The following is a 14,159-nucleotide window of genomic DNA, read 5'->3' on the forward strand; positions in this document are numbered from 1 at the left end:
TGAAATGTCCTCTTTAAAAAAGTACGTTTAAAAACTTCAACTAGTTTTTATAAGTCATGTCAATTATTCACACGTCAAAACTTAAAATATTATGTTGAATTGAGTTGCTTCATTTTTACAGTGTTGTGGCAGTACCATTTAAACACGTACATGTTTGCACCTACTGTAAAGTTCACATTAGTATCTCAGAGGTACATATTGGTCCCAAATGTATACGTATAACTAAATGTTACATATTATGACTTTAAAGGTACTGCCACCATTTCTTGACTGACATTATATAGACAGGTAAGAATAAATGGTGCTTTTAAGAACCTTTGACTGAAAGTCAAGAAAAATATTTCTTTCCTGTGGCATCGCTGTGTAGCACCTTTATTTTTAAAAGTGTATGCAATGTAATTTCCATCTAGTTACATTTTTATGTACTGTGATATCACAGCAACATTTCCTTGAACTTAGTACTTTACAAAGGCGAGTCATCTGTGTTGCAGAGTAGTGCCTAAGGGTGGAGCAGATCTGTGTTCAAAGCATCTTCCACTTTTATGGAAATAGCTTGCATTGTTATTAAGTATTTATGGGACTCTGTAACAACAATGCATTTTCAGCCTCTGGTGCAGCTCTGTTCTCTGGTACTCCATGCATGCTCCCTGCAGAGCTCTGAAAGGCTGTATTTATATAAGAGGTACACCAGCAGAAACCTCAGGCGATCGGAGAGCAGACTGCCATCCCATCTGCAGCACCGACTCCAGGGATAAAACGCATCGCAACTCTCTCTACTGAGCCATTTTTGTCTTTCAATTAAACCAATGAAAATATACTTGCATTGTTTACAAATCAGTAAAGCGCGTCGGCTCGTCCCCCGTGTTCGCAAAACGTATTCTTCCCTAGCGCGTATCCTTTGAAAAATCATAAGACAACGTTTAAGAATATATGTAAACAAATGCAAATATATAATTTTGGGAATTTTCTAGAGGGTATTTGCCGAATTAAAAGAAGAATTGCAATATGGGAATGTGTTACAACACCCCGTAGCCTGTCTTTGACGGGCCGCAGTGGGAAAACCTCTCTGTGTGTGCTTTGGAGCTGCGAGCATGTCTCTTTTGGCTGTCAGATACTGTGCAAACTTACTTTTGGTATTTTATCATGCCTCTGTTTATCCCACTATACAGGACTGCACATATTCTGCCTGACTGCATCGCTTGTTCTTGCCCATGCATTCTCTGCAGATTTAATTACACGCTTTCCTGGACTCTTGTAAAAAAACAGGAAAGTTAGAGGGTGAGAGAGGCAGTGAGTGAGGACGAGAGACATGGAGAGTGAAGGGTAGAGCGGAGCCGAACGGATCCCTGGGGTCATGTATTTATGTCGGAGGAATGGAAACCTACTATATAATGATTTGCGATGACCTCGCAAATGAGGGGATTATACCAGGTTTGTCGGGAGCAAAAATAATGGGCACGGGGCTCAGTAGGGTTCTCCATATAGTGTAGTCAAGCACCTGCGCTGTCAAACTACGGCACCCACACTACTCATGCGACTGCTTTCATCTTCTCCACCACAGCTGGTTAAAGGTACTTTGTTAGTGTGTTTCGTCATTGTTGCATCACATACAAAAAATGCCAAAGAAGAGCAACACCTCAGTAAGCCTTGGCTTAGAGGAACGGATTTGAAGTTCATAAACACGCAACACAACACAGAAACTGTGGGCTAATTTAAGGAATAGTTCACTCAAAAGTTAACTTTTGTCAATACTTGTACTTTACTTACTGTATTCCAGTATTATTTTCCTTCGGATACACTTCGTACTAAAACTCAAAAAGCTCAGCAGAATGTCAGAGCAGGTCTTGTATATACAGGGAAAGGATATAAAGATTTACACTTCCACAAGGGACAAAAAGCACGATGTATCTTGCCCTCTACTACTGCATGACATGTACTAATTTATTGATACTTCTTGTACATTTTTTTTTTTTACTTTTTTTTGGAGCTTGGAATATTAAATCATAATCCCTTTGCATTGTATTGAGTTGAGTTGTGAATATCTGTTCAGACATTCTGCCAAAGATCTCTTGTTGTGTTTCAGAAAAGAGAGAAAGTAATATGTGGTTCAAGCCATGTGACAACTAAAAAAGTGCTAAAAAGGGTTCTTTGTGGAAATGCCATAGAAGAACCATTTTTGGTAGTGAATCATAAGTTATCCAGTCAGTGTTGTTTAAAGTGTTGACTCATGACTCGCTCCTCCCGCAGTTCGTAACTCCTCCTTACAAATTTTTCGTACGTTATTGGAAAGAATCGGTAAAGCTGATCTGTCTTTTATAAATCTGATGAAACTGACGACACTTCAGAGATATGAAGGATGTAACATTTATAAATGTCTTTGTTCTGATGAACACAAAGGAAGCAATGTTTGTAACCATACCGTTTTTGAGCACCATTGACTTCCATAGATTTTTTTTCTACTATAGATGTAGAAGTCAGAGTGTTTTTTCTTGATTACAAATGTCTTCCTTTTTGTCAGCAAAACAAAGACATTTATACAGGTTTGTAACAATTTGATGATGAGTAAATAATGACAGAATTTTTGGTGAACTATCCTTACTATAAGATCTTCTTTTTACATAAGCCCAAGATATTTTTTCAGATTTTATTTTACAACATAAAACATAACAGTAATACACTCACTCCTGACCTTTTAAAACTTTAAAGTGTCTTCAAAAGGGTGTTCCTAACAAGCTGGGACTTCAGACTTTATTGGGGACTTATCATCATCATAAAGATGTATGAAGATCTCAAAAACAATGCAACATGTGCACAATTTCCCCAAGATTCATCCACAAAGTATCTCCTTACATGTTTTGGTGGTGATGACATTGAATTCAAGTGACTGTGGTGCCGTTCACTTGTAGCCTACGATTAGCTTTTCATTTCTAGTAACACATTCAGACTTAAAAGTTGTGTTCATCTGTGAAGATTAATTTGTTGGACAAAACGTGTGTTTCAAACTTTTGTTAAACAAAAGTAATTTTTGCCATAATCCATAAGTCGAGGAAACCAGTGTCCTGCGCTTTTAGAAAAAGGTACAAGAAGGTACAAAGGTGGTCACTGGGCCAGTACATATTCAACAAGTACACTTTTGTACCTAAAAGGTTCATATTGGTACCCCAAAATGGTATATATTAAGACCTTTTTAAAAGCTTACAGGACCTTTTATTCAGAGGGTGTGCTTACTTCCAGGTTGCGCTACAAAATCATTCTCAATTCAATAGCGCACAGCAATGTTGTACACTGATTGTACCAACAGTACTTTTCCAAACCTGCTGTTGTTCTTTTTCTCCATAAGAGCTTTTTGTTTGAAGTTTCAGCACCTGAAGATCCTTTTAATGGGTGTTACATTGACATCTTCATTTTAGCTGGATATTGCAGCAGTCAATGAGAAATCTGAAAGTACAGTACAAGCGTTCCCAGTAAATGGTGGCACCACTGTGCCGTGTCAAAACATCATTCATTCCTCTCCAACTACAGGAAAAAACAGATTTTTGTCTGTTGAGCGTCCCAGAGAGGGCTTGTCACATCTGTCAGCCGTGCAGATTTCAAGCTGCAGGTTGGTGTTACCAGCCCAGGAGCAAATATGTGGCTAATGGCAGACTGGCAGCTTCTTTTTCTTTTGTGTTGGCTGATCCAGGGGATTAAAGCGTCTGCCTACCCTTCGCTCTATGTAATGGCATTAGGGAATGGATATGTTTTAGTATTCTGTTAAAGAATATCTGATATAAGGGCTCAGCTGATTTAATTAAGTAACAAGCTCGACCTGAGCGAGAAAACCAAACAAAGGCAAGCACTGAGGGATGGAGACGGGCAGCCAGACAGAAATGCAAGGCTGAATTTGGCCTGTAGTCTCTCGGTGACCAAGCGCAGTCACTTCAGCCTTGGAGTATCGTGAGAATATTTTAACCAAGTTAATCCCTACACCGGCCGTTCCCTCTCCGTTTTACAAACAGAGCTCATCTCTTGATCTCCAGACGATAACACTGTGTGCTAACAAGCCATGACGGGACATTTTGTTGGTTGCTTAGTTTTGGAGCGTCACTATGGGTAGGCACAATAAGGGGAGAGCCAGGAGTGTGGCTTGTGCTATGTCTATTCATAAGCTCTTGGTTCTGAGGGGAATCTACAATAGTCTTTGACAAGGACCTCTGCAGATTTGTAGCTCTGCATTACTGTATATTAAACATAGATGGAATCTGATTTGTTTGGCTATGGCTGTGCAGTGTTTTTATGCACTTGTGGATTAGGACAAAAGTGATTAAGCACATATATAATCGAAATGAAGTCCGAATCTTTCCCATGTTCACAATCGAGGTGTCATAGACATGAGATATAGGAGAATTTGGCAGTGGAGAACCCGATCTTACAGAAAAGCCTGTTTTTCTTACATTAAAAAAACACTTAGGGGCAGTTTTCCTGACAGGGCTTTATTAAAAAACATCTTGCACTGACATTACTTAACACACATCAGTGCTATTGTTTTGTCTCAAAATGCACATCAGTAATGTTCCTTGTAAGTTATGTTTGTAAATGTCCTAAATTAACTATACTATAAAAAAATATTAAACACAAAAAATAACGCAACTGTTTGACTCCTGTGATACTGTACCTCCATCGTCCTGTCCCACAATTCTATGCGTGTGTGCGCATGTGGAATGTGATTGGTCGAGCCTGGTCAAGTTTGAAAAAAAAAAATGGCGGCCCCGAAAGCGGCTGGAGCACAAATTTAGTGCAAATAAATGTATAATGTTTAATTGCATTTCTCTCTTCTTTTTGTTATGACAAGTACTGAATTTGAGTTGAATACTCATAAAAAATAAGTAGTTTTTTCCACATTATTTAAAAATTGAATCAATCTTGGACACTAATTTACACAAAACTGCTAAAAATATTCACATCTTTTATTTATTTTAAAACACTTGTCAGGTTGCAGAAGACAACCAGTCTTAGCTCATCTTAAGCAAATGCAACATAACATTAAACATTAATAAATCTTCTTGTGTTTTCATTTTAATTAAAAATTAATAAAATAACACCAGATTTCTACATTTAGCTGCATCCGAAAACTCTAAATTGCTGCCTTCTGCGGCAGCATTCCAAGGCAGGAAGGAATCAAGCCATGTCCGAATACAATGTTAGGTTTACTTCCTGACTCCTGAGACACTGTACGTCCATCGTCCTTCTGTCACACAATTCTATGCGTGTGTGCGCATGTGGAATGTGATTGGTCGAGCCTGGTCGAGTTTGAAAAAATAAAATGGCGGCCAAGAAAGTGGCTGGAGCCCAAATTTAGTGTACATAAATGTATATTTTCACTTTATACACCTTTTAATTGCATTTCGGGCGAGAAATTAGTATTGTAGTTTTCAAATATGTGATTAGTTAGGCGCTCTCTGTTTATATGTCAAACCCGGTGCCTTTGAAGTGTGTCCGAAAGCGTTTCTCTGAGCTGCCTTCGTGCCTCTGAAGTCATTGCCTCACAAGGCAGCGAGGCAACAAGTCAGCTGCCTAAGTTTTGGGATGCAGCCTTATTGCCGATTCACACCGGATGCGTGGCGTGAGCGTCTTAGCTGCGTGGCGTGTCCGTTTTTATTTAGGCTCCCATGTTAGCAGGTTTGACCGTGCACACCGCCTGACACGCACGAACACGCGTGCATGCTAGGAATAGGACCAACGCCTTTTTTTTACACCACACGCAAGCATCTTGGAAGCGTCAGGTCAGTTTATCAATAGAAAACACATATGTATACAGATTAGGCTAGCAGCAGCAGCGCCGCGTCAGAAACGCTTCTGGTAAGCAAGGGCATAGAAAATGCCACGCAGCTGCCATGAGAAAGACACGTAACAGACACGCCAAGCATCTGGGGTGATTTGGCCCTTACTCTCACTTTATCCCATGCAAAACATGCTGGGAACCTGAAACTTGAAAAAAAAATTAATTATCAAGCTAAATGCATTCAGTTACTACAACTTAAATAATGTTTTAAACAAACTAACACAGATAATTAAGTTGAAGATACACACAATATTAATTATCAACATTATTGAGTCTGGATAACTCAATAAAAAAATGTGCAACTTAAAATGTTTCAATAAATCAATTATTTATCTTTTTTTACTTGCACCAATGCATTAAATTAAGTAGTGGCAACAGATCCCCTGAATAATTTTTTTGAGTCTTAGTTTAATCTAAGCCCTGTACAGGAAATCACCACATAATATTTATATGCTGGAAAAAAAAATGTTTCGTAGTATGACACAAGTCAGCTGTTTTCAAGCATAAAATGCTAGCTACAAAGACCTTATCTGTTTTTGTGAAGCAAAACACTAAAATGTGTGTTATCCATTTTAGTGTTGTTTAGCATCCTCTCTTTCAAACACTGACCTTTCCCTTAACTAATAATAGCCAGAGATGTTTCATTTACAGTAAATGTAGATGAATGTGGGCTTTCCACAACCTCCGCTAGTGCAGTACATCCGAGTGCAATTCTGCAAAGCAATTTTGCACTGAATGGTACTTTATAGCTTATTTCTCTGCTTTTGTTTTGGCTGAAGGACACGGATTTGATGTGACTAAAGTTTCATTCGACTTGAAGCAACAGTGCACGCTGCTTTTGCTCAGTTCTCATTAGCTAATTGCTCTTGCAAGAGTCAATTCACTGTATGTTTTCTCAACAGTAGAGTTTCTGCTGTCGTATATTCTTGCAGGTAATGTCTCACCGGTGGGGAGATTATTTATGAGCATTGTAAAATGTAAACATAGCAGTAAGCGTGGCGCATTTGTATTATATTCACGGCAGTCATATAAAACATCATAATTTTTCGGTTAGTAAGTGCGTGTTCGTATAGTACAGTACTGTCATACAGTGGATCTTAGATACATGCTACAGTAATTTAAACATAGCAATTAACATAATAAGACCATATGATGAGCAGTAACGTGTAAAAACCCTTTTTTCTCGGTTAATAAGAGGAGTGACTTCTAACTTATAAGAGGTCACTTTACCTTGGGTGATCCCACAGAGATGTGCCCTGACAGTGAAGACCTACTGGGTGAGATATCAGACAGCAATTACTCCAGATCAGTGTCTCTCATTCAAAATTAATGACAGAATTTCTCTCCTATTCTCCAGATCTCATTTGTGACAACCTTAACTGTCCTCTCACCATATCAGTTCCCTGCATCACGATCTTGTGTCCCCAAGCACCCTGATGGGTTTCGTCTGGAGCTATTTTCACCAACTGACTGTAACAATCAGATTCTCTTTAAACATCTAACAGCAACAGTTTTGGTATTCAGGTCTTATCATTGTCCTTTTTCCATTCTGTTCTATTCTTTCGGCTTTCCTTTAGTATCAGCTTTTCTAAAAGTGTGACGAATGTAAATGTCATCTCTTCTGAAGAATTTCTAATCAGATTCGGATCGTAGAAAGTATTTCAGTCAAAGAAAGATAGCATCACGATCCTGGTGGCGTGTGACACAGAGGTGTTCGACTGAACTCTTTGGCATGCGGTTCAGAAAGCTGTGGATGTGAAGGTCAACCTGTGTGTTGTCTGGGCCACGCTAGGCCACACAACCCTGCCCTTTCCATCAAATCCCCTTTGGGATGAAAATATGACCGTGCTCTTCTAACCTTTTAATTACATGAAGGCTCAGCAGGTCACGCTGAAAAGCTGTAGTACTGCGGTATGTCTATCTGCAATGTACTTGTCAATGTCCTGAAAGCTTAAAATCCATACTCGTATACATAAAATATTGTATGTAGCTGAGAACACCTGTTTTGCATATGTAACCAGTATAAAACAGCCCACACCAGAAAACAACCCAGCATGGTAGTCAAAAATTTCACTATGGGTTAGCTGGCCGTCTCACATCGAATCTTCTCATTAATGTTACATAGCGATGCTGGATTTCCCAAACTGAAAAGGAAACAGGATCTTGAATCCTAAAGTACCCATTAGCTTCAGTTCATTTCGCTTAATGAGACCCGCTTACTCCTCCGAGTTGAACGTGTCTCTAAAGTTTAGCAAAACCTCAAAAGTCACTTCAAAGGCAGATGATGTGAACAGCCAGATGTGACCTCCCTCCCAAGGTGGTTTTAGGACGCTGGAGTGTCTATTCCCATCAGCAGGCTTATCAGAGTGGCAGCAGTGGTGTCTAATCACAGCCCAGCAGACAGACAATAAATCCCTCCCTATTATTACTCAGGTAGACACGCGCTTCAATCCTCTCTGACTAAAGCAGCCTATCAGAGCCTGATAGGACAAAGACTTGATCTTCAGAAACACTGCCACTCTGTCGCTGACTTTGAATTCTAAAGCTATCGTCCGGTGTCACACTTTTAGCTGTAAAGCTCATACTCATTTTCACTTTAAGATTACCGATAATTTTGCTTTAAGGGTTCATTTATGTTTAATTTAATACCTCATAGGCAGGAAATTTCTAGGTTTTGATTAGTCTCAGACTTAGATACAACACACCCACTGTTGATTTATGCAATAAAAATGGCATTGGTACTCATCAGTACGCAAATTCAGTAAGCATGGGCATACTTAAGTTGATGCTCAAAAGTAACGCTACATTAAAGGCATAGTTCACCCAAAAAATGAAAATTTTGTCATCATTTAGTACCTGTATGAGTTTCTTTATTCTGTTGAACACAAAATAATAAGATATTTTGATAAATGATGGCAACCACATTGACAGTACCTATTGACTTCCATAGAATTTGTTTATCCTACTACGGAAGTCAATGGGTACCATCAACTGTGTGCTTAGCATCATTTATCACTTTTGTAAATGTTCATTTTTGGGTGAACTATTCTTTTAAGGATGTAAATCAAAGCATGTAAACTTTTGCATCAGCTAGTTATTTTTTTCTCTTTGTCTTTTTCGATGCTGTCTTCCTGGCTGAAGATTTCCAAAACACCATACTTGCTGTATTGGAACACACAGATATAATTAAAGAAACACACAATGAAACGCCATGATAACACATAATAAAACACAGTGGCGGCTCATGACTGCTCATTCGAGGGGCGCTAATTCAAAATACGTGTGTTGCTTGCGTTTTCAAAATATGTGTTTTTTTTGCGTCATGTAAAACAATGTTTTGCGCGTCGAGGGATCCTATGTGCATTATGTGTCTTGTTAAATTAAGTGCCTGTTGCACACGCGTCAAAACCGTTTATGATAAAAGAAACGCTCACATTCACAAAATACACACAAGACACTCCCTTAACTGTAAACTCTGATTACGCATGAGAGTATCTGGCAAACGCGAGCGTCTCTATTATCATAAACCCTTTAGATGCGTCTGCAGCAGGCACTTAATTTAACAAGACACATGATGCACATAGGATCACTCGACGCGCAAAACACATATTTTGAAAAAAGGAACCTCACACATGAGTCATGACGGCTACATACATGTGGTGGCGAACTTCACATCGAGCACCCTCGAAAAAAGAAGTCACCGGCTACCACTGATAAAACACCAGATCACACTACAATAGGTCACCATTTGTACTGTAATCGTATTGATGGCTTAATCGTATTGAAAAGTCTTCATGTAAGCACCTTAATCAATGCGACTGAGGTCGATCGGATGCAAATTTCTGGTGGTGTAGTCCAATCTGTGATTCGATCATCAGGAGAAAAGTATCCCTGTAAACAAGTAAATCGTAGTATTTTCTCAATCGAATGCAAAAATACCTTGTGTACATGCGCAGAAGAATTGTGCTTAAGTTCACGTCTTACATTTACCTCATATTTACGTATCGCATACATATTTACGTGAAATGTGCAATAGCAAGGATATGGCAACGTGCATTATTAAGGTAATGGGGTCATGCGCAGCATCATTTTTTAACTTTTGTCAATTTTCCTTTTTGGGTGAACTATCCCTTTAAGGATGTAAATCAGAGGATGTAAACTTTTGCATCGGCTAGTTATTATTTTTTCTTGTAAACTAGATTTCATGTGCATTGTATGAACTAGTGATTGTCTTATTTATTGTCATTGAGCCGATGTGCCGCTATTTTTATCTATATGTGTTTACATTCAAATGTGATGTATTGATTGCTATATGCACTGAAAGCATAAATCATTTTCTCTTATAAACATAAAGTTCACTTTAGAAAATATATGAAGTCATGCAATGGACTAGTATGGATTTCTTTTTTATTTCGATGATGGATATGTTTCAGAAAACTGGTTACCATTCAATACTATACAAATCTAGGATTTAATTTAATACAACTCTAAAATGTGAAGAAATGGAATTATAATATAACTATACTCAGGAAAGCACTGAGTTGAGTAAATTGTTGGGTAATTTCTTATACAGTAGTTTGGTAATCTATTCCTTTAAGGGCAATATTATATTCTGCGAAGGATTTGTAGTTGCTTTTCATGTCAGTCTAGTGGTCTCTTCCCCTTTAAGTGGTCAGTTCTTGGCCCAAGTCAGCTTTAAGACCAGACTTGATGCTGCTGGATATGAGACTAGCTATTGAGGCCAATCACACTGTGTGAAACCTGTGGCGAGAGGTGTTGGTTGGAGGCTTGTATCTGTGCTGCTTCCTTTGCGTATGAGACATGTGAAGGCCGTCTGTTTGGTGTGAAGTAGACCGAGGCTACTCTTTGGCCCTGGTCTCAGTGAAAGACTGCAGTTAAGTTCTGGTAATCATGTCCAAAAATCCCCAGGACTGCACGGCTTGTACTAAGCGAGCCTCTTGTGCCTGGATAGGAGTGGGCCGTAGTGGATGTTTACAGTATGTGTACGGTTTTAAATGCACTGACTGGCCTTGGATTGAACTAATGATTTTTGTGATGTATTTCACTAATGCAAAGAGTTAAAAGCACTTTATCAGTTCTTCACGGGAGTTTAACATTGCGTCAGTTTATCTAGTAAATGTTTAAAAAAATATATATATAATAAATAAAGCAAAATTGCTCACCAGTGCAACAGTTTGAATCACAATGACACATCTTATTAACTATAAGGTCTGTATTAATCTCTCTTTCTCCAGTCATAAATGACAATGTTTTTGTAGCATGCCATGCTTCAAGGCTTTTGACATTATGAAGTGCTCTCAGGTTGGTGTGCGTATATAGAGAGAGACACAAGGGTTCATTAATGCAGCTCATGCTTGCTGACCCCAAAGTTAATGTCCCTATCATTTTGGAGTAGGGAGCGTCTCTCAAGTGGGATAACTCATGTTTAATGCATTCCACCGGTCAGGGATTTTAACCTCACCTGAGGAGAGGAGGGTAGACGGTGACACGAAGTAGGCGGTCCCTTGGCTTTCTGGTCAGGGGCCCAGCAAAGCCTAAGGCCATTGAAAAGATATTCTCTGAAGGCTGACATTTACTTAACATGGATAGCCTTATCTGTTTGGCCTGTGTTTCAGGGGTCTGAGTTCAGGGGTGGCCCCTGATCCCCTGTGGCTATCAACCAGTTACTGGCTGCACCCAAACGGCATGCCATGAATCCTAAAGCAGGCACTGGAGCCTCACACAGCACACAACCCATGTATTACTGATCCACCCTGCTGAAAACACCTACAGCTTCAACCAGTCTTGTTCTTGATTATTTGTGTTGGTTTGCTTTTGGTTGCCTTTTTTTTCGATGCTGTCTTTCTGACTGAAGATTTCCAAAACAACATACTTGCTTGGGCAGTAAATAGACATTGACATATTTTTGTGGTAGTTTTGAATGTCCATTAGGCTGGTTTTGATTCGCAAATCTGGCAACCCTGGCTGTGCGCTTGCACAGATTGACAAAATTATGTGTATGTAAACATAGCCAATGATACTAAGGCCTATTTGGGTTGGGAAGTTTAATTTAGTACCGAAAGATGATTGATGCCGCGGTCACCAAAGGGTCTTAGCATTTCTGCGTACTTCCTTTAATGTAGCTCAAATTTAATTGACAAGCAAACGCCCTAAGCAAATCCGAAACACAAATATCTGTCTGCAATGGGTTTGCGTGGAGTCCCTGAAGAGAAATGCTAATTAGCACATTAGCCAAGATGAAAATTTGGTGAAAATGCTAATAAGAAAATTGTTTTTCTAATCAGTCTCTGACTCATTGCACAGTTTTATACCATTATGTTGACTCAAAGTGCTTTTTAAAACTGTTATGCCTGCGCATAACTAAACCATTAAACCTCAGATCGAGGCCTAAGCCACAAATAGTGTAGTGCAAGACCAAATGCTGTTGATGTGTTGTAATGAATGTTGCTTCACAGACAAAGCATTGGATGAATTAATGTTCAGCTGGGGACCTGACACAAGGCTGACATAATTTCTCTCTCTCTATTGTTTGTTATTGTTATATTCATGAGGTACTTTCTGTTAATGGTTGCTCAAGATACAGCATGAAATGATTAGTCTGTCAGATTGTGTACCAAAGAGTTTTAAAGTAATAATTCTGTTCATTCATTTTGTTACTTTAACCTTACTGTCGACACTGATGTTAAAGGTACACTCCACTTTTTTGAAAATATGCTCATTTTCCAGCCCCCCTAGAGTTAAACATTTTATTTTTACCGTTTTGGAATCCATTCAGACTATCTCTGGGTCTGGTGCTAGCACTTTTAGCATAGCTTAGCACAATCCATTGAATCTGATTAGTCCATTAGCATCGCACCTAAAATACTGTAATAACCAAAGAGTTTTTATATTTTTCCTATTTAAAACTTGACTCTTCTGTAGTTACATCGTGTACTAAGACCGAAGAAAAATTTAAAGTTGTGATTTTCTAGGCAGATATGGTTAGGAACTATACTCTCATTCTGGCGTAATAACCAAGGACTTTGCTGTTGTAACATGGCCGCAGGTGGCGCAATGATATTACCCAGCAGCCGAAAATAGTCCCCTTAGTATCTTTCAATAGCAGGGGACTATTTTCGGGCACTACGTAATATCACAATACATTGAAGCAGTATCTTTATTGTGGACAGTATTTATCAATGTAAAATGATACCATTTAATTTTGCTATTCTATCTTAATGGTAGAAATTGTCTAACTGACCAGGCCACAATTCATTAATACTGTGATGCTTTCTTTGGGATAGTAATTCAAAACTGTGCACTTTTTTTCTTTTATCTGGATTGGACTTTGTTGTTTTGTGCTGTTATGTTCTTAGTTTGTTTTGAGTTTGGATTTTGGTCAAATAGGCAAAATTAGGTCAAGAAATAGACATAAACACTGTGTAGCAACCTGATGCTATGTTTAATCTTCGATTTGCTCAGAATTGTTGTATCCTTTTGTCCAAATAACATTTAATGAAACATATTGGTAACACTTTTTGATAGTCCAAATTTTTTTACCTAAAGTAACTTTATAACTTGTCAACCATCATTTGAGTACTAATAGATTAGTAATGTCTGCTTAATATCCAGCTTGATCTCACGAGAATTTGTACATATTTTACGAGTTGGCTAATTCGTATGAATTCATATGAAGTTAATTGTGCAAAAACATAAATTTTTTATGAATAAAGAACAACGAAACCAAAACTCTAACCCCAATGTCACAGGGGTCAAGGCAAATCGTACAAAAACTTACGAACGTGGTCGTATGAATTCATACAAATAAGCCAACTCATAAAATATGTACGAATTCCTGTGATATAGCGTTGTTATATCCTAATAATTGTGATGATCACCAACAGATATTATGACTGAAACTTTGCAACTACATGTCAACTTTTCTATACTTATTTTGCTAACCCTTACAGTCTACTAATACTCTGATAGTTAGTAGGCATGTAGTTGCTATATTATAGTAAGTGGAATCAAAATAAAGTGTAACCAATATATATTTTGTTTTGAAAATGTCATTATTAGTATTGAAATGCTAAAATAAAGGTTGTAAATGACCTTTGAGAATTATTGATGATTAGTTTTAATTATTCTCTCTTTCTTTCCCTCTTTCTCACAGGAGCTGCTCAGTTTGCAGGTAAAGCCTCCCTTTATTACATTTGTGTTTCATGTGTGTTTCCCATTCCCATTTCTCCAGCTCATCCTTTAACCAACATGGCTTTCTTCAGCCAGCCTTCCTTAACTTGCTCTTTTTCTTCTTCTTTAACCCACACCGTTGCAGGTG

General features: G+C 38.4%; 1 protein-coding gene across 4 annotated transcripts in view; it reads left to right on the forward strand.

Annotated features, from left to right (window-relative positions):
• cadm1a (cell adhesion molecule 1a) overlaps positions 1 to 14,159 on the forward strand; it is a 327,178-nt gene that overhangs the window by 204,495 nt on the left and 108,524 nt on the right. For all 4 annotated transcript variants that reach the window (XM_065286942.1, XM_065286943.1, XM_065286944.1 and 1 more), the window contains exon 2: positions 13,995 to 14,012. In XM_065286942.1, coding sequence (XP_065143014.1) covers positions 13,995 to 14,012 — 18 coding nt within the window. The remainder of the gene's footprint in view (positions 1 to 13,994; positions 14,013 to 14,159) is intronic.

The sequence above is a fragment of the Paramisgurnus dabryanus genome, chromosome 18 (assembly GCF_030506205.2).
Source record: "Paramisgurnus dabryanus chromosome 18, PD_genome_1.1, whole genome shotgun sequence".
In the NCBI taxonomy this organism is placed as follows: Eukaryota; Metazoa; Chordata; class Actinopteri; order Cypriniformes; family Cobitidae; genus Paramisgurnus; species Paramisgurnus dabryanus.